The 22,732-nt window shown below is 39.9% G+C and overlaps 1 protein-coding gene across 3 annotated transcripts in view; it reads left to right on the top strand.

Annotated features, from left to right (window-relative positions):
- Positions 1-22,732, top strand: part of STX3 (syntaxin 3) — a 40,958-nt gene that overhangs the window by 8,776 nt on the left and 9,450 nt on the right. The window contains exons 2-10 of one of the 3 annotated variants that reach the window (XM_081938014.1): positions 11,967-12,047; positions 14,213-14,312; positions 14,577-14,651; positions 16,038-16,105; positions 17,470-17,578; positions 17,745-17,818; positions 19,879-20,013; positions 22,159-22,269; positions 22,379-22,489. In XM_081938014.1, the coding sequence (XP_081794140.1) occupies positions 11,967-12,047; positions 14,213-14,312; positions 14,577-14,651; positions 16,038-16,105; positions 17,470-17,578; positions 17,745-17,818; positions 19,879-20,013; positions 22,159-22,269; positions 22,379-22,489 (864 nt within the window). The remainder of the gene's footprint in view (positions 1-11,966; positions 12,048-14,212; positions 14,313-14,576; positions 14,652-16,037; positions 16,106-17,469; positions 17,579-17,744; positions 17,819-19,878; positions 20,014-22,158; positions 22,270-22,378; positions 22,490-22,732) is intronic. The other 2 variants (XM_081938012.1, XM_081938013.1) reach the window with 2 other exon arrangements.

The following is a 22,732-nucleotide window of genomic DNA, read 5'->3' as shown; positions in this document are numbered from 1 at the left end:
CATTTCTTAGGGCAAGCAAGGTGTTGCCCTGTCATCTCCAGTGTGCATGTGTGAGCTGGCCAGCTGATTTCAGCCTTCATTTTCGGCCATTTTTGGCCGTCCTGAAGCTTCCAGAGGGTGAAAAACGATCCAACACGCAAACTGGAAGTCAGAAAACAGGCCATTTCTGGAGGGCCTGCGGTGGGGCAGGGGAAGCCGTTTTCACCCTCCCCAGGCTCCTAGAAAGCCTCTGGAGCCTGGGGAGGGTGAAAAACAGGTCCACCATACCATCGCACACCAAAAGTGCACGACCCCCCACGTTCCCCCCACTTTTGGCATGTGGTGGCAAAAAGGTTAGCCTTCACTGCCCTAGGATGTCTGCAACTATTTTTAGAGACTGATTAGAATAACAAATGACATACAACTCTAATTTTCTGTACCTCCTTCTAGTTTAGTGAATTAGGGAGGTGTCCATCTCAGCTGTTTCTGAATGTTACGTGGATGTTCTAGATTTTAAAAATACTCTTAGCCCCTCTTAGCTTGGTCTGCTGATCTCCCAAAGATATTTTTCTTTATTTTTTAGTGCACCAGAATGAGATCAATGTGGGCATTAGACAAAATACTCCTGCTTTCTTATTATTGTCATGTCAGTTGAATCTTTGCTTCCTTTTGGAGCAATTTTCTTTCCTATTGATATTTTCTTTACTGAAAGTAAGTTTTCTTTGCACAGTGTAAATTTAACTGTTGCTAAAGAAAATGCTTTATGATGATTGGCATCAAATAATTATCATACAAGTCTTATCTTTGTTTCCAGAATCATATGGATGCTTTGTACAACTTGATATACAATAGCTAGGCTGACATATTCTGTAAGGCATGGTAAGGAATCATGATTTATTACAGTGGTGGGCAACCTGCCAAGCATTGCCAGAATTTAGTGGTAAACTGATCCAATATCGCCATTGCAATATTTTGTTCCTTTGTTTTAAAATTAAAGGGAGGCTTGGAAGCAGGGAGATTTGAGGGGATCAAAGTACTTCCATTTAAATAACACCCAATCCCCTGAAAGATAGCTATCATTTTAATAAAATCCATACTTAAATTTGATTTTTAGGAAATGACAGATAGTAATCTGCAACTATCGTACCAGGAATTCACATTAATGACATGTTCATTCCACCCAGTGTGCTATAGATGGCTTTGAGAGGTGGCAAATGCCAAAATTAATGTTAACAATCAGGAAAGTTCATGAGTAAAAGTGTGGATTAAAACTCATTGTCCTTTTCAGGAAGTTCTTCTTTTAAACAGCTGTGGCACATGTGTCATAACACTTGAAACTGATGGGAATTGCCATATAAGTGTGGTTAGGACTGTAACTGAAAGCATGAAGATGAATCCAACAAAGATGATTAGGGGACTGGAGACTAAAACATATGAAGAACGGTTGCAGGAACTGGGTATGTTCAGCTTAAGAGAAAGAAGGACTAGGGGAGACATGATAGCAGTGTTCCAGTATCTCAGGGGTTGCCACAAAGAAGAGGGAGTCAAACTATTCTCCAAGGCACCTGAGGGTAGAACAAGAAGCAATGGGTGGAAACTAATCAAGGAGAGAAGCAACTTAGAACTGAGGAGAAATTTCCTGACAGTTAGAACAATTAATCAGTGGAACAGCTTGCCTCCAGAAGTTGTGAATGCCCCAACACTGGAAGTCTTTAAGAAGATGTTGGATAGCCATTTGTCTGAAACGGTATAGGGTTTCCTGCCTAGGCAGGGGGTTGGACTAGAAGACCTCCAAGGTCCCTTCCAACTCTACTATTGTATTGTATTGTATTGTATTGTATTGTATTTGTTTGTGCACATCAACAGCAACTTTGTGCACAAACAAAAGAATGAAGGAACCTCTCAGTAAAGGATGCTTTTTGATCTAAAACTTTTCAGAAGCCTTCTTTGAGTAAAACTTTTGGATGGTAGTTGTCAGCTTGATGTGTAAATGTTTAGGATTGTTTTTCTTTTCTTAACTTGTATGCAGGGACTAGAAATTATAGACACTATAGAATTTTATTCTGTCAACCCAACAGAATGTTGGAAATAGATTGTGGATCCTGGTTCTGCCTGCCCGTCTCCTGAAAGCTTAAACAGAACAGGATCAAATGGCTGTGTGGGAAGAAGCCAGCTTTAGAAAAAAATGAGTTTGAAAATGGATCTATGCAGAGAGAGAAAAAGCTCCCAATTTTCCTCAATGCATCCTTTTTTTAATTGTTTTAATTAGACAAATAACACACACACAAAACACTCTTCAATACAACTGCCAGCTAGCATGTCAATTGGTTACATTTGAGTTCCGTGCATTACTACAATCATTATACTTCATTCACATTAAATTGTGCATTTTAAATCAAAAACGATACCCACATTCTCCTTTAGCTACATTTGTTTTGAGAGTACTTTTATCAAGAGACATTCGTATTTATATTATTCAATGGATAAACATTTTAACACCGACAACCATCTATGAGAGCTACCACATTCTGTTTATTTATCGCCTAGGATTCCTATTTCTTTCCTCCATCCACCTATACCATTTATCCCATATCTGATAGAATTCTGATTCTTCTTTTCCCTGGATTTCTTTAGTTAATTTGTCCATTTCGGCACAGTCTTATTATTTCCTCTTCGCTTGGGGTTAGCTTGTTTTTCCATTTCTGGGCATAGGCAATCCTTGCCGCCGTTATTATATGCAATACTGGATTTCTTTTTTGTATTTTGTAGGCAGTAATCCTAATAAGAAAATTTCCGGTTTCCAATCTATTTTAAATCCCGTTTTTGCCTCCAGCCACTTTTGGATCTTTTTCCAAAACTTTTTAGCCTCCTCACAGGTCCACCATCATCCTTATGAAAGAGGCAGTTAGGCAATAACTTAGCATGTTCATGACTGTTCCAGTCTAAGACATTTCCCATCAGATGACCTAGAACTGCACATAGTCTGCTTCCCAGTAGACATCAATAAATGAAATCGCAACTTGTTATTTTGTTATTCAGAAGAAAATAGAAACACTCCCACTGCTGGTAAAGTGATTGGAACAATTCTAGCAGTTGTACGCTACATATTTCCCCTTTATTTTTCAAATTTATTTTACAAAATAACTAAAAATTGGGACTTGAGGAACGTGGGTTGAGATATAGGAGCAAATAATTTCACTTTTTATTTTGATCATTATATTCTGAAAGTAAAGGTGTTCCCCTCCCCGCTTTAGCATGTTTAGGATGTGAGATATCTGAGGAATATGAGTGGGCGGGGATTGCACTTTCACTTAACCAGCTTTTCAATATCCTAATCATGGAAAGCAGGAAGGCTAGGGTTAGGGCTATATATGTTTTTAAATTAACTCCATTGTTCCTGTACTAAATGGATTTCTCAAGGGTAGAAACATTACTCAGCCCACAGAACTGAGTTTAAATGAGAGCTCTACCTTTTGAATCTGTGTGACATTAGAAGTCAACTGACTGATTATAGCTTAATAACAAAGATGGAAAATATCGGATACATTCAAGGCAAAGCATCCCTTGAAGAATATTGTTTTTAATTAGCCTATTTTTAGAAACACAAAGTAACTTTAGTGCTTAGTGCAATAATGGAAATATCCAGTACTTCCAGTTCATATTTCCCATTGTCAGTGTTTCTCAACTTCAGCAATTTTAAAATGTGTGCACTTCAACTCCCAGAATTCCCCCAGCTTGCTCATGGTTGTTTCTTTGTCTGGTCATTGTCCTGTTCAACATGCTTGCTGGGAGAATTCTGGGAGGTGAAGTCCTCACACCTGAAAGGTGCTGAAGTTGAGAAATACTCACATTTTCTATTCAACCTTCCATCCTACAACCCAGCATGTTGTGCTCTTTTCTTCCAACTCTATATATCTACCCTGTGTCCTAATATGTAGATTGATTAAATATGTTTGTAGCAAGAAAACTCAATTTCAGAAGTTGGTATAGAAGATTTTGCTATTAACGGCAGCATATAGGAAGTGGAATGTTAGACATTTTTCAGTGCTTTTGACCTTCAACAAAATAGGTGTGGGAGACTAGAAAAAAATGAAGGATGTACTAAAATGCGAACCTGTAAAGTTGATTAAAAATATTGACTGCATTGGTTTGCAGCATTCTTATTTCCAAGTTTTAAATGCACGGGTGTCTCAGTAAGAACTGCTGTGCATTTGGTAGGAAAAAGTCAATAAATATAGCCTGTAACAATCATTAGCTGAGATGTGGCTTTAAATAGTAGCTCCAAAGGAGGAACAGAAGGTATGAAGAATATTTTAAGCTAATAGATAGAAGTGTTCAAAATCTTTGTCCCTGCATTTTTTGTAGTTCTGGAAGTACATATGTTCATTTTAGCTGTTCTGCTGATTATTCCTCATGCCAAACTATAATCCACCTTTTCTCAATAATCTTTTCTGGTATTATAAATACACTTGGGATCAGTGCTCCATCTGATTAAAGATACTCTCTCTATGTTGCTCTAAGCACTGGAAAGCACTCCCTTTGTTTAATGACCACCACAAAAAGGTCATAAAATTGGGTGTGGTTCCATAGTGACCTGCTTAATGACCAACATGACTTATTACTATAATTCCAGGCACAATTAATGCCATAATTTAAGGACCACCTGCATGAGATTTCTGGCAATGGATTAGTAACATTTTCACAGGACACTCTAGTGGCCTTTCAATCCTACTGTTTAGCTCCTCAAAGAAAATAATTCAGTGCCATGTAAGAAATCAGCATCCTCCCTTGAGTTTCAGGTGCAATGGATGACACCCAGGTATCTGTTTTCAGTACTAGGAATGAATCACCATTGTCAACTGCAACCTCTCCACACCCCATGCCCTTAGAGCAAGGGGAAATAGCAGTTTGTGCCTCTGCCGATGTTGACATACACACCTTCTATTTTTATGACTGGAAATGCCCTTAGAAGAATATATTTAGAAATGGGAAATCCTATGCAATCCAGTCTGGTAACTACTAGAAGACATAGAAATGTAGAATCTGAAATTAATGTGCACAAAATGATTTCCTTATTTATGTGCGTACGTGTGTGCATTGCTTTAACATTTTGCATGTTTAGTATTTAATATTTACTACAAATGTGACTGCCTATATGGACCAAAATGGATTCTAAAATGCCATCCCTCAAGTGTCTACATGTTGCCAGAATTCCCATCCTCCTCAACCCAACTTGGGGTCTTCTCTCTGTGTACAAACTAGTGTGCAACACACACACACACCCCATTCATTAGCTTAAAGGCTTTCTTTGTCAAGCATGTTGGTGTAATGCAATTAAATAAGAACAGCAGCCATCTGGGCTGCTTTTTCTCAGGCTAAGGAATGCAGGGTGCACACGTTCCTGCAAAGACTGATTTGGGGCATTTTCTCCTTTCCCACCCTGTTGAGAACATGGGGCACTGGTGATGCTGGGAAAGGGATGAGACTCTGTTAGTCTTTGCTTTCCGTTTTGTAAAAAAAAAAAAAGTAGGTTAGAGGGATAAGAATGTTGAGAATCTCTGCGGTGCCACTTTGTAAAACAAATGTAGGTTAAGATGAAGGAGGGAACAGAGGAAAGGTCTTAGCCCCACTCACATCAGCTTTGCAAGAAAAGCTTGAAGAGGGACAAATTGTGCCAAGGGGAAGGTGATTATATACAGGTAGTTGGTGTATTCCTAAAAGTGGCGAGAGCAAGCAAGTCTCCTCCTCTAACCGCAGTCTGCTAATGCTGCTTGTTCAGTGACAGGACTAGATGGGAGATTAGCTGTGTTCCTTTTGAGCCAGATGACTCAGTGACTGTTCAACTAATGTAACCTCTGACCTCCATTTTGTAAGACTCTGAAAACATTTCATTGCAGAAACTGGACTTCTGCTACTCGGAGAGAAGACTTTTTATGCCTGCCTGGGTTACTGCCTTTCTCTCCTCCCTTTTTTTCTGTAAAAGATGCTGGGAAAAGGGAACCATTCGATTTGCTTGTTCTTGGATTTTTTCGGCATTGGATAGTCATTGGTGAGATGACATCTTGTCTTTCCCTTCTATTTCTTGATAAATAGCACAGAACCGCTGTGGTTTTAGTGGTGGCAAATTACAAACTCCGTGAAAAGGGTCATTGGTTAATATCTTTCCCCTCTTTACCTTACATTCCTGCTGTACTAATGTTTTCTCTCAGCAAAACTCTACAAAACAGCACGGGGTTTTGTTTCACCGTGAAATGAGATTTGATGGCAAGTCCAGTCGCAATATTACTAAAAACCTATTTCAATAGAGGTAAAAGAGTACATGATGAATTATGTGAGATAAGAGATTGGATGTGAAATATTTAATTTTTGATCACTGACACCAGCCTAACTGAAGTGATCCTGTGTGTACTATATTTCTTGCATTAAAAAAAGTACAGGTTGGAAATGTTTCTTCCTTGTTCCTTTCTTTGGGGCTTCAGTCTTCTGTGCACTCATTGTTTTTGGCTTGTAGGCAAGAAAAATATATGTACTTCCCAAATTTATTTTGTCATACAAATGGAAGCATTTTGAAGTGGAACTATTCATCTGAAAAGAAGTTTGCCCCCTGGAGGAGGATTTGACAAACCCTCTGTTTCCATTAGTAACATGGAAACTTAGCTTAATTAGGCAGCAATATGTAACTATATTTGATTGATTTTTGGACCATCACTAGGAATTACCAGGAATATTTATGTTCCCAATGATTGAATGGTCATTGAGATGTGCCTGCTCATCACCATTGTACTGTATCTCTCACATACTCCTCAAGGCCGGCAGATACCAAAATAGGTTCTGTGTTATCATCACTTAGTGCTTTGCTAATAAATTGCTGGGCATAGAAGATGCTTTAGATTCTCATTGGATATGGTGCTCATAGAGAAAGGAGAGCAACGAATACAGAAAGGCAAAAAGGAGAAGTGTTTTTTCCCTGTGACTTGAGAAGTAGCTGAAGTAGTGTTATATTAGGTTAAATATTGTTCTCAATATTTTGGTTTCTGTAAAAAGGACATGTAATCTCATCCTCCAGCACCTCCCTGAAATAGAAAAATTATTGCAATAATACAAGCAGAGAAAGAAAGCCCATTTATCAGACAAAGACAATTTGATAACTAGCAATATCTCTGGTGGCTTGTGCTTGCCCCCCCCCCCCAACTGTCAATCTTGTCATTTCTCCTTCTATCCATTTTAGATGATGTTTTTTGCACTTAGTTCTTTTTCCAGCTTGTATATGCATTTCTGCTTGGAATAAAGAATCAATATTTTTTTCCCAAGTCTATAGTTCTACATTGGAAGTTGCATTTTGCCTGGCCTTTGAAAGTTCTTATTGTTTGTGCCATTTGAATTCCCAATCAACTGACTTTGTGACTTTAAATCTTTTTCTTTTTTTCAAACAAAAACTTTTATTGGTTTTACAAAAAGTTTCAGGAAAGGGGATAATGGATAAAGTTACAAATTTTGACAGCTACATTATGCAGAAAATGGCACTCCCCCCAATTCTCATAACTTTCACTTATTAATACATTAAGTAATTACTACTTAGCAATATTTTGACAGCATATTTTTACCTTATATCTTCAAGTAATTTCAATCTATTTTATATCAAACAGAAAGAATTATCTGTATTAGCAATTGCATTATTTTTCTAATTCACTTTTGTGATCTAAGTTTTCTCGGTGTTGCCTCTTCTCCCCCCACCAGCAAGGCTCCGGCACCTCCCGTGTCCTGTGTATCCCGTGTGGTGTCATCAGTTTTATCTAGGAGCACTTTGGTTTTTTCCATGAAGGCCTCAGCCTCCATGGTTGTATTAATTCTAACTCTAGTGTCCTCCCAGAATATCAGCATACCTTCTGGCAGAAGCCACCAAAACCAAACCCCTTTCTGGTATAATTTCTTCGCTAAAAGCGAATATTTTTTTCTTTTATCTCTAACTTTCTTTGGGATTTGTTTCAGGATGACTATCTCTCTATCCTTGTATTTTAACACTTGCCCCCTTTGTGCACTCAGAATCTCATCTCTTGTAGTCTTTCTAAGAAATTTAATGTGAACCTCCCTTGGAACATTGTGTGTTCTAGGGTAAGCTGAATTGACTCTATAGACCAGGTCAATATCCCATCCCAGCTGTTGTCTGTCTTTTTTAATATATTCAGCCAATAACTTTGTCATAATTTCCCTCAAATCTTCATCATCAGCCTCAATTACATTTTGAAATCTAAGGAAAAAAGACATCCTTTCAAACTCCATTTTTATCTGATGGTTCTCAAGTTCTTGGTTTCCTCTCTGGACCCCCCTCACCTCCCCCCTCATCTCAGCCGTCCCCTCCTCCAAAACTTCCAGTCTTTGTGTATTTGGAGCTGTTCAGTTTTGATTTTCTCTGAGCTGTTCGTTCATTTCTTCCGGTTCCGGTTGTTGAACGCAACGGGCATGCTTCGCTCGCTCTTGGTGGGCTCCCACCTGATTGGGGGGGCACAGGGAGCCTCGTAGGGACCCCTGCCGAGGGGGAGGCTAGCTGGGGGTCCTCTGCATTGCCCTAGGCTCCAGGAGGCAAAAGGGGAGGCGTGGGGAGCTCCTCGCGCCTTCGCGTCGAGACAGCTGGGCGAATTCGACGATTGGAAGGGTGCAGCTGCAATGTGGTGAGGTGGAAATTCCCCCCGTTCCCTTTTTTGACTGTTAAAAAAAAAGGATTGCCAGCCTTTTAAAGCTTTTTAAAAAAACCTTTCCTTTAAATGGCCCTTTTATGGTTGTTTAAATTAACACTGTTTCTTAATTGAGAAGATTAAGATCAAATCAACCCTCTTCCCCAATTAGTCATTCGTTTTTGTATGCATGTTTAAGGAAATGAAAGCCACAGTAAATGCCGCTCCCCCATGCTTCTATATTTTAAACCTGAAAGAAGACTAGCGTACGTGACAGGGCAAAAGAAGGGGTGATTATGGGTACAGATGAGTAAAAACTGGGGATGCAAGGGAAATAAGCCCAAACCCAACTTCCAATCATCTCTTCAAGTTGATTGCTGCATAGTCCAGATTGGTGCAGTGCTTTTAGCTTTGTTTCTTCATATAAATAGACTTCCTCAAGTCTATAATGGACTTGGGGCACTTTATTAATCTGTAACTGTTTCTTTATCAGAGTGGAAGAACATACAAAATTGTGATGCTCAGCCTGATGTCATTTTTATGTTTTAGGCTAAAATTGCTCTGGGACTCAGTCAGCATAATTAATTGCCAGGGACACATCTGAGAGTATCAGGATGGGATAACCCTGCAGCAATAATTTAAAAGTGTATTATTTTGGAAATCATGTAGTGACATGGTTGTCTGTCTCTGATTATTTCCTTGCTAGTGATTTATAGCAATTCTAGAGCCACTTAACCATTATTGGGGTAGAATAATAATAATAATTCATATCCTTTAAATCATGGTTGCATGTGCTATGAAATTATTGTGATTAATGAATGTAGAACCGAACTCTGTTTCTGTCAACTGTCTCTGGCTTTGATTTGAGTGGCAAAGTGGTGGCAAAACAAGCTGAATGCAAGGTCTGTGCCATTTCTCTCTAGCTTTATTGTCAGCGGCTTTCGATACCATCGACCATGGTATCCTGTTGCGTCGGCTGGAGGGATTGGGAGTGAGGGGCACCGTGCTGTGGTGGTTCTCCTCCTACCTCTCCGGACGGACGCAATGTGTGTTGGCAGGGGAGCAGAGGTCGACCCTGAGGCCACTCACTTGTGGGGTGCCACAGGGTTCGGTCCTCTCACCTCTCCTGTTCAACACATACATGAAGCCGCTGGGTGAGATCATTCGAGGTTTCGGGGTTGAGTATCATCTATATGCTGATGATACTCAGTTATACATCTCCACCCCGAACCACCCCAACGAAGCCGTCGAGGTGATGTCCCGGTGCCTGGAAGCCGTACGGGTCTGGATGGGTGACAACAGACTCAAACTCAACCCTTCCAAGACGGAGTGGCTGTGGTTACCGGCACCCCGGTTCAGCCAGTGGGCCCCATCTCTGGCCATTGGGGGTGAGCAACTCCCCCCCGTGGACCGGGCGCGCAATTTGGGCGTCCTCCTAGACATGTGGCTGTCGCTGGACGACCACGTGACGGCCGTGGCTAGGGGGGCCTTCCACCAGGTTCGCCTGGTGCGCCAATTGCGCCCCCTACTGGACCGGGACGCCCTTCGCACAGTCACTCAGGCCCTGGTGACGTCCTGCCTGGATTACTGCAATGCTCTCTACATGGTGCTCCCCTTGAGATGCACTCGAAGACTGCAGCTGGTCCGGAATGCGGCCGCGCGGGCCATTATGGGGAGTACTAGGTACTCCCATGTAACACCTCTCCTGCGCGAGCTGCACTGGCTACCTGTGGCTTTTCGGGTGCGTTTCAAGGTGTTGATTCTCACCTTTAAAGCGCTCCATGGCTCAGGACCTAGTTATTTGCGGGATCGCATCCTACCCCATACATCCCTGCGACCAATTCGCTCTCACAGGGAGGGACTCCTCCGGGTGCCGTCCGCCAAACAATGCCAGCGGGTGACGCCCAGGAGTAGGGCCTTCTCTGTGACGGGCCCGACCCTCTGGAACGACCTCCCCCCTGACATTAGAATTATTACTGACCTCCGCTCCTTCCGTAAGGAACTCAAGACTCACCTGTTCCAATTAGCTGGCCTGACCCAATCGCAATCATGATCTAATCCCTTGATCTCCCTGACTGGTTATTTTAAATTGGGGTATTTTAATTTGGTTTTAATCATTAATTAATCTAGGCATTATTGTACAGACTTATGTTTAATTTGTTTTTATGGGGTTTTGTAATTTGCTGTATATAATGTTTTTTATAATGTTTTTATCCTGTCTGTACACCGCCCCAAGTCCCCTAGGGGAGAGGGAGCGGTTAATAAATCCAATAAAAATAAAGTAAAAATTAAAGTTATTGATTTGGCTTTTGTGGTCCCATTTTAATAATGTCAGTTTTGTTGTCTTTCATACTTTCAAACTCTATAATGTCTGTCAGGTAAAAGTTTTAAAAAGTTTTTTCACATATGCTAAAAGTTTATCTATTGAAATCCCTATTCTTTTTGAGATGTTATTAATATTTCAGTCTTGTTTTTAAAAAAAACTATTTAAAATAACACAAAGTTATTACTATAGCCAGCTTAGTCATTTTAATTCTTTTTTTGCCTGGTTCTTTAGTTCCCTCTAGTGTCCATTTGCAATCAGTATAAAACTTCAGTTTTTAACAGGTTTAATTCCATTTCAGTCATTTCCATAAGTTTATTATTTAATTATATATTTGCTTTGCAAGTCTTATAGCAAAAATAATCAATATTTCAAATCTCTCTGGACTCCCAATCTGTTTAAAAACCAGTTTGTGGTGTTTTTTTTTTGCCTTTGGCCAATTGCATATTATTTTAAATTCTTAAGTCTCTGTTTAAAACTTATTAAATCTGAAGAAAATGAAACTCCCAGTGTATCAAACTAACCTTGCTGTTTTGAAGGTCTCTAATATCCATAAAGCAGTTAAATTGATCACTTCCAAATGTGTTTAGGAAGTGAGTTTGGCTGGGTTTATGTTCCTGTGAACACCTCACCACTGTGGAGAAGAAAGATGTCCTCTCCCCTAGTTCTGGTGCTGACACCTGCAGGAGACAGTTTTTATGATCTCCTCATGAGGAGTTGCCATTCAGAGCACTTTTGAGGATGTCCCAAATCTCTTTTGTCAGTCAGCCGTAGCTCACACTGGAAGCTGCTTCATTGTCTTTTTATTATATTTTCACTAAGTGGCCTAACTTGCAGGTCTTTCTGTGGCTTAAAAAATTAATATACTTGATTATTGTCATTCTGTCAAAGGGAATACCACCAATATAGGTTCTGCATTTTTCCTTCACCACACCAGATTTAGGAAATCAAGAACCATATGATTCTAAATGGTGTTATTTGTCTCTTTACAGAAGCAGGACGATGATGAAGCCGAAGATGAATTGGAAATTGCTATTGACAACAATGCTTTCATGGACGAATTCTTTTCAGAGGTAAACGTTGCTGAGAAAAGAAAAAGCAGCTCTGAAATGAAAGCCGGGGCTTCAGAGTAATAAAATTGTGGAACTGTGAGATTTATTTAATTGTGCTGTGAAGGCTCTTGTTTGTGGAGATGCAAGAACTTCAGAGATCAAAAGAGACTACCGGTAAATGTTGAAGGAACCATGGACTGTCACTAGCCCACTTAATCTTCCAGGGGCCACAAAAGGCCATTGGCAATGTGGTAATGTGATCAAGAATGGTTCCCAAATTGGCATTTCTTTTTCAGCTTGGGAAGCAGTTTATGAATTTTTAGGGTGGGAATGTAAACACTTTGACTCTCAAGAGATTTCCTCCTCCCATTTCTACTGCTAATTTTGGCTAACAGCCAGTGGTGTTATTCAGCCAGTTTGGACCAGTTTGGGCGAACTAGTAATGGCGACTTGTGGGTCCTCCGTGGCGCTCTGCTGTCCTATTGAACCACGGCTTCTAAGCTGCGTGCATGCGTGCAAGCAAAGCGCATGTGTAGAAGGCCGCGGGCATGCAAAGAAGGCGAGTGAGCGAAGGGCGCATGTACACTCGCTCACATTTTTGGTGTGTGATGACCTGGTGGTAAAATTATGTGAAACCCACCTCTACTAACAGCCATTTTGCCACTGAATCCTGGTGCCACATTCTCACCAAGCAAATGATTGCTTGGTTCCAGTACTCCTGATTGAAATAGAGGTAGCTAGTTTCAGCTTCTTTAGCACATTTAGCACAAGATTTTTTTCCCCCTTATCCTGTTTTTTTTTTTTTTTTTGCCAAAAGTGTCTAGAGTGGAGTCCATACATTTAATGTAGCGAGAGTCAAAGAGAGTGTAAGGCCTTCTCCACAGGTTTTCAGCTATCCCTAGCCTGGGAGAAAAATTAAAGGAAGAATTGAACTTGGAAACCAATTCTTAAATTTCAATTGCAGGTCTTATATAATGTCCCACCGGCTATAGTTCAGGAGGAAGAGACTTGGGAGAGCGATTTTATTTTAATCAGACTTGGTAGAATGCTCCTGATTCCCATCTCATTTTTTATTTTGCTAAATGGAAAGGCTTTGGTCAGTGTATTCTCAATGGGCCTCTTATATTTCCTTGCTGTGGGCCTCTTGGAAGATCAGCAAGGGGCAGACAGACAGACAGAGAGGTGGCAGGAAGCAATAAAGGAAGCAGTGCAACTTGCTATTTTGTCTAAAATTTAAAAAGAAGATGCTGGACTACAGTCACAGCTGCTGTTACCTTCCTTATCTGCAGTGCCTATGAAATAAAAAGCAGAACCTGGAATCTTTGACAATGACTATGTCTGGTATGGCCTAAAAAAGTTTTAAGCTGGGGGTTACCGGAGGGCCCTCATGGTCCATGAGAACCATTTCCCCCACCATATCAACTGCTAATATTAGGTCTGCAACACTGACAAAGGAAACAACAACATCTTGCTTTGAGTAGTTGTTGAGGATGATAATAATTATAATGATAGGATGAGGCAAGCTGTTGTGATGTTATGAGCAGTGAAGAGCATAGGTCTGAATTCTGCATTAGTGTTCATGAAGCCATAAAGAGTGAATGTGAGCATAATCCTTAAAATATTCCATTTAAACATATATGTCATTGGTATATATGAGTGTGGAGTAAATGGTCAGTCCCTAGTGCAAATATATATCTAGATTGGCCATCTGGGAAACTGATTCTACTGATAGATCAAAATACCTTATGAGAGAGCACCTTTCAGTTGTATGAACCAGAAGCTGAGCTCACGCATTTACTGACATTGCTGAAAACAACAGAACACTTCAACTGAATATTGATTTATTTATTTTTCAGCTTTGTAGCGGGGATGGTGGGGGTAGATAGAAGATGAATTGCACTTTTGCTTGATGCAGAAGAAGGGGAAAGGTCTGCCTTGTTTTCTAAAATTCACCCTTTAAGTCACTGCGTGAAGAATGAGACAGGAACATCATACAGTTGCCTCCAATGATGAGGAAGTCCTCTCCACTACATGCACAACGGTCATGGCTGCTGCTATTGCTATGTTTCTACATGAATTCCTGTAATGAAAATGAGTTTGAGCTTTTGGCTGACTTGATGGAATTTGGTCTTCCCTTCTTGGCCTGTGGCAGCGATTCCTTCTCAGCATCTCTTCATAATTTGCAGATTGAAGAGACTCGGCAGAATATCGACAAAGTTTCAAAGAATGTGGAAGAGGCAAAAAAGCTGTACAGCATTATCCTCTCTGCTCCTATCCCTGAACCAAGTGAGTAGGATGCAGTGCTCACAAACTTTTGTTTGAAAATTCTGATCCTAAACCCTTCTTCCCCAATTTTCTTTAAACATGAACTCTGGGTCAGGTAGAAGTAGAAAGATGGTTGCAGCTTCTGGAAGAGGTTAAAATGTTTCCGCTTTTATACTCGAATTGATTCATCCAGACTGGGGGTGGGGAGGTATTGTGTGTAGTGCAGTGGAGAAAGGATCTTTACTGCTATTCTCCTACTAGAGGAAATCTATTTGTGTTCTGTAGAGACAAAGGATGATCTGGAGCAGCTGACAGCAGAAATCAAGAAAACGGCCAATGCTGTTAGAAACAAGCTTAAAAGTAAGAGACCTCTTCCTGAAACAGGCTGGGTTTGTTTTATTTGTACAGTATTACTTAAACAATTACTAAATTTTATTTGTGTTGTTTAAATGTTTGCTGCTTACTTAGTTGCCTTTATATGCCAGATGCAAGGCATAGGCCCAGGGTACCTGCGAGACCACCTACTGCCACCAGTAGCCTCCCACCGTCCAGTACGATCCCACAGAGTTGGCCTCCTCAGGGTGCCGTCGGTCAGACAATGTCGGCTGGTGACCCCCAGGGGGAGAGCCTTCTCTGTGGGAGCGCCTTCCTTCTGAAATGAGCTACCCCCGGAGCTTCGCATAATCCCTGACCTCCGGTCCTTCCGATGCGCCCTAAAAAGTTGGCTTTTCCAGCAAGCCGGCCTGGCCTGTTAATTTTAACTCATTTTTAAATGTATTGTTGTTTTTTTGGATATGTATTTAATTTCTTTTTAACTTTTGGGATGTGTGTTTTTTAATGTTGTACGCCGCCCTGAGTCCTTTGGGAGAAGGGCGGCATATAAATCCAATAAAAACAAAAAACAAACAAACAAACAAGTCCTGTGAGCATATTAGAAATTCTACAGGCACCTTCCCCAGTCTCTCTTTCCTTTGGATGTATGGAGTTGAAAGCCAACCCCAGTGAAGGATGCCCAGCTTCAGGAAAAGTTTTGTAGCCATTACATGAAAGGAGGGTACCATTCTCTTTAAGTACCAAAACCAAATCCATGCTCAAAGCTAAGAAATTATCATTAGGTTTGTTCTTTCTACCTGAACAACCCACTGCTTCAAAAGCTAACAAGTGACTTAAGATTTACAAGAATGGGTTTAATTAGAAGTCATTCTAAGCTTCTATTCTTCCCAGTTTAGATCTGCATTCTGTTTCCTTTGTTTTGAAATATCACAAATTCAGTCAATCTATACTACGGTACAGTATTGTACTCGTGTCTATTCTAAAATTGGAATCTTTTCTTAAGCCTTTCTTTGCCTTTCCCTCTGCAATTAAGTGTGTTGAAAAACTGAATGTTTATTTATATGGCACAAAGAGTGATTTTTATCCATGTCTATATCCCTATCTATATATCTTTAAACTATTTTTAAAGTTCCTAATTACTTCTCATTGATAAAACAACCCCCAACCTGGGGATAAAACCCTGAAAACAATTTAGATAAAAACGTTTTGTTATATAAACTTTCTACAAAATTCCCACATCTTAAAACCCTTAAATTAGTTTTAGATTCTGGTGAAGCAGGCCAGAACAATCAGAGTATCAACAGAATCAATGGAAGCCCCATAAATACAATCCAAGAGAGGGATTAACTCTGCTAAATATACCCAGAATTCCTTTCAGACTGTGATACCTCTTCATTTTTCTTGGCTGCACAGGTATGGAGCAGAATATTGAGCAGGATGCGGCTCGATCGTCAGCTGACTTGCGGATACGTAAGTCCCAGGTAAGTGGAGCTCCATGGTGGTTGGATTAAAATGACACCACCAGCTGTTAGCAAGGGGTAAGTGAATGATACAGAATGATATGGATGAGACAGAACCATATTTTTGAAGCAATGGTGAATTGCTAATGCTGAAGTCTTTGTCCGCTCAAGTCCATAACCCTGATTCGAATCCCAGTTGGAATTATGAGTAGGTTCAGATTCCTAGTCATATTTCAGGAGAAGCTCTAGGGCCGTGATGGCGAACCTATGGCACGCGTGCCACAAGTGGCACGCGGAGCCATTTGTCAGGGCACACGAGGCGCTGCCCTGTCAGCTGGCCAGCGCGCATGCGTGCGCTGGCCAGCTGAGTTCACCTTTTTAAAAGCTATTTTTTGCCTTCCCCAGGCTCCAGAGGCTTTATAGGAGCCTGGGGAGGGCGAAAAGAGCCTCCCCCGCCTCCCCAGAGGCTTCAGGGACCGTCCCTGAAGCCTTCGGAACGCTTAAAACCACCCTCCAAGCAAACTGGAAGTGACTTCCGGGTTGCTCGGAGGGTCGTTTTAAGCGTTCCGAAGGCTTCAGGGACCGTCCGAGGCTTCCCTGACACCTTCGGAGCGCTTAAAATGACCCTCCGAGCAACCCGGAAGTCACTTCCAGTTTGCTTGGAGGGTGGTTTTAAGCGTTCCGAAGGCTTCAGGGACTGGCTTCCCTGAAGCCTCTGGAGGGCCTCCGGGGGGGTTGGGGGAGGCTCTTTTTGCCCTCCCCAGGCTCCTATAAAGCCCCTGGAGCATGGGGAGGGCAAAAAAACCATGTAAAAATGGGGGGGGGTCGCACGTTTTGCGCGCATGCACACTGGGGGGTGTCGCACGTTGCATTATGGGTGCGGCACGCCCACACTCGACCCCCCCTGCACTCCCCCCACTTGTGGCACGCGAGCCAAAAAATGTTCGCCATCACTGCTCTAGGGTTTAACTGTTCCAATGACAAATTAAGTACTGAAACCCAGCTTTAATTAAAGGGGAAGTAATGAAAAGTGATGGTTCAAATCTAGCAGGAGAATTACTAGACACAAAATACCTTTTAATTTTAAAGGACTACGGGATTGGACTGTTTTTAATGCTTTAACAAAAATGTAATGATTTTAAATGCCTTGAAAGTAGTTTGGGGGAAGAAACATAAGTAATGATTTTTCATGTTTTTCAAAATAAAAGGAAAAGGAAAAAATAAGTTAGCTAGAATCTATTTAGTAAGTATTTTAGACAAAAATTAAGGCACATTTAAATTTTCATTTATCAAAAAGCCAAAAACAAAACAGTGGCTGTAGATTTTTATGAAATGGAATGAAAGCCAGGGTCTCTGAAGCATGACTTATTTGTCTTATCCACCAGCATTCAGTTCTTTCTCGAAAATTTGTGGAGGTGATGACTAAATACAACGAGGCACAGGTTGATTTCCGGGAACGGAGTAAAGGGAGGATCCAACGGCAGCTTGAGATCAGTAAGGCTTTTTCTGTTTGCCTTACACACCGTCTGAGTAATGTAGGCTCTTGAAAGCTTGGAATATTATTATTGTGGGTTATTTCTTACAATGTGCATGAACATGTTCATTCATATTATAAAAATTGATATTCTGGTTTTCTCTCTGTCTTTTCCCTGGGATACAGCTGGAAAAAATACAACAGATGAAGAACTAGAGGAAATGTTAGAGAGTGGGAATCCATCGATATTCACCTCTGGGGTGAGTGTGTATGTGAAGCAGGCTGGTGTGTGTGTGGGTTCATAAGAAATAACTTTATGATGCTAAATACTGGTGATTGCGAAAATGGTTTGGAGGTTTTCCTCTAATGGCATTAAGTGTTATTGATTGTAGCAATAGAAGGATGAATGAGTTGGATGGGAAGTGAAAGTGAACTATCTATCTATCTATCTATCTATCTATCTATCTATCTATCTATCTATCTATCTATCATCTATCTATCTATCATCTATCTATCTATCATCTATCTATCATCTATCTATCATCTATCTATCTATCTATCTATCTATCTATCTATCTATCTATCTATCTATCTATCTATCTATCTATCTATCATCTATCTATCATCTATCTATCTATCTATCTATCATCTATCTATCATCTATCTATCTATCTATCTATCTATCTATCTATCATCTATCTATCATCTATCTATCATCTATCTATCTATCTATCTATCTATCTATCTATCATCTATCTATCTATCTATCTATCTATCATCTATCTATCATCTATCTATCATCTATCTATCTATCTATCTATCTATCTATCTATCTATCTATCTATCTATCTATCTATCTATCTATCATCTATCTATCATCTATCTATCATCTATCTATCTATCTATCTATCTATCTATCTATCTATCTATCTATCTATCTATCTATCTATCTATCATCTATCTATCTATCTATCTATCTATCTATCATCTATCTATCATCTATCTATCATCTATCTATCTATCTATCTATCTATCTATCTATCTATCTATCTATCTATCATCTATCTATCTATCAATCATCTATCTATCTATCTATCTATCATCTATCTATCATCTATCTATCATCTATCTATCTATCTATCTATCTATCTATCTATCTATCTATCTATCTATCTATCTATCTATCTATCATCTATCTATCTATCATCTATCTATCTATCATCTATCTATCTATCATCTATCTATCTATCTATCTATCTATCTATCTATCTATCTATCTATCTATCTATCATCTATCTATCATCTATCTATCTATCTATCTATCTATCTATCTATCTATCATCTATCTATCTATCTATCTATCTATCTATCTATCTATCTATCTATCTATCTATCATCTATCTATCATCTATCTATCATCTATCTATCTATCTATCTATCTATCTATCTATCTATCTATCATCTATCTATCATCTATCTATCTATCTATCTATCTATCTATCTATCTATCTATCATCTATCTATCATCTATCTATCATCTATCTATCTATCTATCTATCTATCATCTATCTATCATCTATCTATCTATCTATCTATCTATCTATCATCTATCTATCATCTATCTATCATCTATCTATCTATCTATCTATCTATCTATCTATCTATCTATCTATCTATCTATCTATCTATCATCTATCTATCATCTATCTATCATCTATCTATCTATCTATCTATCTATCTATCTATCTATCTATCTATCTATCTATCTATCATCTATCTATCTATCTATCTATCTATCTATCTATCATCTATCTATCATCTATCTATCATCTATCTATCTATCTATCATCTATCTATCTATCAATCATCTATCTATCTATCTATCTATCTATCTATCTATCTATCTATCTATCTATCATCTATCTATCATCTATCTATCATCTATCTATCTATCTATCTATCTATCTATCTATCTATCTATCTATCTATCTATCTATCTATCTATCTATCTATCTATCTATCTATCATCTATCTATCTATCATCTATCTATCTATCATCTATCTATCTATCATCTATCTATCTATCTATCTATCTATCTATCTATCTATCTATCTATCTATCATCTATCTATCATCTATCTATCTATCTATCTATCTATCTATCTGTCTGTCTATCTATCTATCTATCATCTATCTATCTATTAAATTTAGCATTTAGAAGATGCTGAATTGGGGCAAAAGAAAGCATATGTTGAATATTGTTCAGGATTATTGCAGAAGAGGCATTTTTTCCATGCAATGGTCTCTGGATCTTCCCTAGATCATGGATTCCCAGATCTCGAAGCAAGCGCTGAGTGAGATTGAGGGGCGACATAAAGATATTCTGCGGCTTGAGAATAGCATCAAGGAGCTTCATGACATGTTTGTGGACATTGCCATGCTGGTAGAAAATCAGGTAACTGACCCTTGGTGGAAGGAGGCTGGAAAAATAGCCAAGAAAATTAAAAGAATACCTGTTTCAGAAAAAAAATAACATCTTGGCGGACTGAAATAACAGATCCTTGCAAGAAGCTGGAAAGGGAGAGGACAATGAGTATATTTCCTACCAGTCCACCTCAAGGTCTTGTTGTATTGCCAGTACTCCAGATTATCTGGCATTATCATTTCCAGATGAAGCAAAATACAAATTAAAAAAGACTAAAACCTTTTTTATAATACACTAGGAGCTTGGGAAGAAAGAGGCATTCAATGGCATTGTCAATATAAAATAAGGGAGCGCTTAGGCATGGGACAGCGAAATCCAAAATAGACTGTTCAGAATATAAGGATTTAAGAAATTATGCAGTGATGTGATGTTGGTCTAAACCTGGGAGACCTGCTTCTGTTAGTCAGTCAGCCACAGAAACCCATTAGGTAATTTGGGGCTAGTCATTATTTCTCAGTCTAACCCAGTTTCTCAACCTTGGTAGCTTCAAGCAGGATGCTGAGTAGGGAATCCTGGGAGTTAGCCCACACATTGTAAAGTTCCCAAGGTTCAGAAACATTGGCCTAAGGCAGGGGTGTCCAAACTTGGGAACTTTAAGACTTGTGGACTTCAACTCCCAGAATTCCCCAGCCAAGCTTGGCTGGGGAATTCTGGGAGTTGAAGTCCACAAGTCTTAAAGTTCCCAAGTTTGGACACCCCTGCCTTAGGCAAAAGTAGTGAAGCATCTGCTGACCCGGAATTCCACAGCTGGCTGGGAAATTCTGGGAGTTGAAGTCCACAAGTCTTAAAGTTCCCAAGTTTGGACACCCCTGGCCTAATCCATTATACATGGGGTTACGGGAATAAAATTGGAAAAGGAATTCTCTTTCTTGAAGTGTTGGAGAAAAACTGGAGCATAAATTGAGTTAAAAAGGAAATAGCTTGAAATTGAGTAAATGGATGGCAAAATAGCGAATGAGATTCAATGAAGGTAAGTTTAAGTATGTTTTTTGAATCAAATAATTCTAATTGACACTCCCAACACTGGAAGGTTTTTAAGAAGCGTTTGGACAATCATTAGTCTGAAATGATATAGGATTTCCTGCCTGACCAGGGGATTGGACTAGAAGACCTCCAAGGTCCCTTCCAACTCTGTTATTCTGTTAATTATAGCTGAAAAACCACAAGAGAAGGCAAATTTAAAACTTGAATAAAGACTTTCCATTTTCAATGTGTCAGAACTCACCCACTTGAGTTTATTTAAGCATGGCTTTGAATGCTGTAGCTCATACTATAAGTCTTTGTAGCTTATTGATTTGCATAATGGTTTTGTTGGCTCTGCATATATAACGGGAGGCTAGAAACATAGCTGAGGTAACTTAGATATGGTATCAGAGGTAAGATTTATCTACACTTTTGCTTGCTGCATTGCACTATTTTAATGAGTTACACTATAATTTGATTTTTTTTTTTCAAAAGTCTTTTTCATACTTCACATGATGATGATGATGGATTAATATAATCCTTGTTAGAATCAGTTATGGGTAAGAAGCAGTCTGCTTAATAGTATTTAGGCTTCAATGCCAGTCTTTAAGGGTCTTTTTTGTTTTTTGCTTACAATGCATTGCTGAGGAGATGGCAATCAAGTGAGGTTATGGTGAGTATGTTTTTAGACCATAAACCTAGTTTGGGACGAGACAGAAAATGTAAGGGAATTTATGCTTGATTATTGTGGCTGAAAGTCTGGGGATCTAAAACAAATTCTTACCCAGAGAGACAACTAGCTAAAATGAAGAATTGGCATTTGGGGAGAGGAAGCACAGCTCTGCAGAGGTGGATCGCTCCTGGTTTGGCCCAGTTTGGTGGCGGTGGCTTGTGACAATGGCAGGAGGCTCCACCCACCCGCCCGAATGCTTCTGTGCAGAATGCGTCATGCGAGAGAGTGAGCGAACTGGTAGTAAAACCGATACAAACCCACCACTGCAGCTCTACTATGGAAGGATGGCTGGGTCAGAGAGAAATTCAAGTTTATTTAGACACAGGATGGTTGTGGGAAGCTGTGGGCAACGTTTGCAGTCCTTCTCCACAAAGCTTTCTAGCATGTTCACATTCTTTCCCTTTTTTTAAACTCCACAGGGTGAAATTGTAGATAATATAGAACTCAACATGATGCACACCATGGACCACATAGAGAAAGCACGTGAGGAAACCAAGAAGGCTTTAAAATATCAGAGTAGGGCACGCAAGGTGAGCCTCTTCTACAGACCTCCAGCTTGGCACTCTCAGCCACTTTGCCAGTTTACACTTTTTGCTTCTGCCTCTCTCTTTGGCTTCTGCCATCTTCTTCCTCTTCAAGGGAGCCATGATTGACCGCATAGAGAGCAATATGGACCAGTCAGTAGGCTTTGTGGAGAGGGCTGTTGCTGACACCAAAAAGGCTGTAAAATTTCAGAGTGAAGCACGAAGGGTGAGAAGAATTACAGGAACCCAGCCCCATTTCACCTGGTTTAGACCCTTGTCCCAGTGTTTGTTGAACTCACCTCCTGCAGACATCTTTCTGTCAGCTTTGTGTTTTAGATTAAGACCCGGTTCTTTGTTCCTGCCCTCTTTCTGTACCTCAGCCTACCCTGTAGCCAGTTCCAAACCCACCCACGTTGTCAATAAACGTCATTAGTTATTTTGCTTTGTTCCATGAGTGGTCCTCTTCTGT

This window comes from Natrix helvetica, assembly GCF_964273705.1.
Source record: "Natrix helvetica genome assembly, chromosome: 1".
NCBI classification, from domain to species: Eukaryota; Metazoa; Chordata; class Lepidosauria; order Squamata; family Natricidae; genus Natrix; species Natrix helvetica.
The sequence above is the reverse complement of the archived record's forward strand: the minus strand, read 5'-3'. Positions and strand labels throughout refer to the sequence as shown.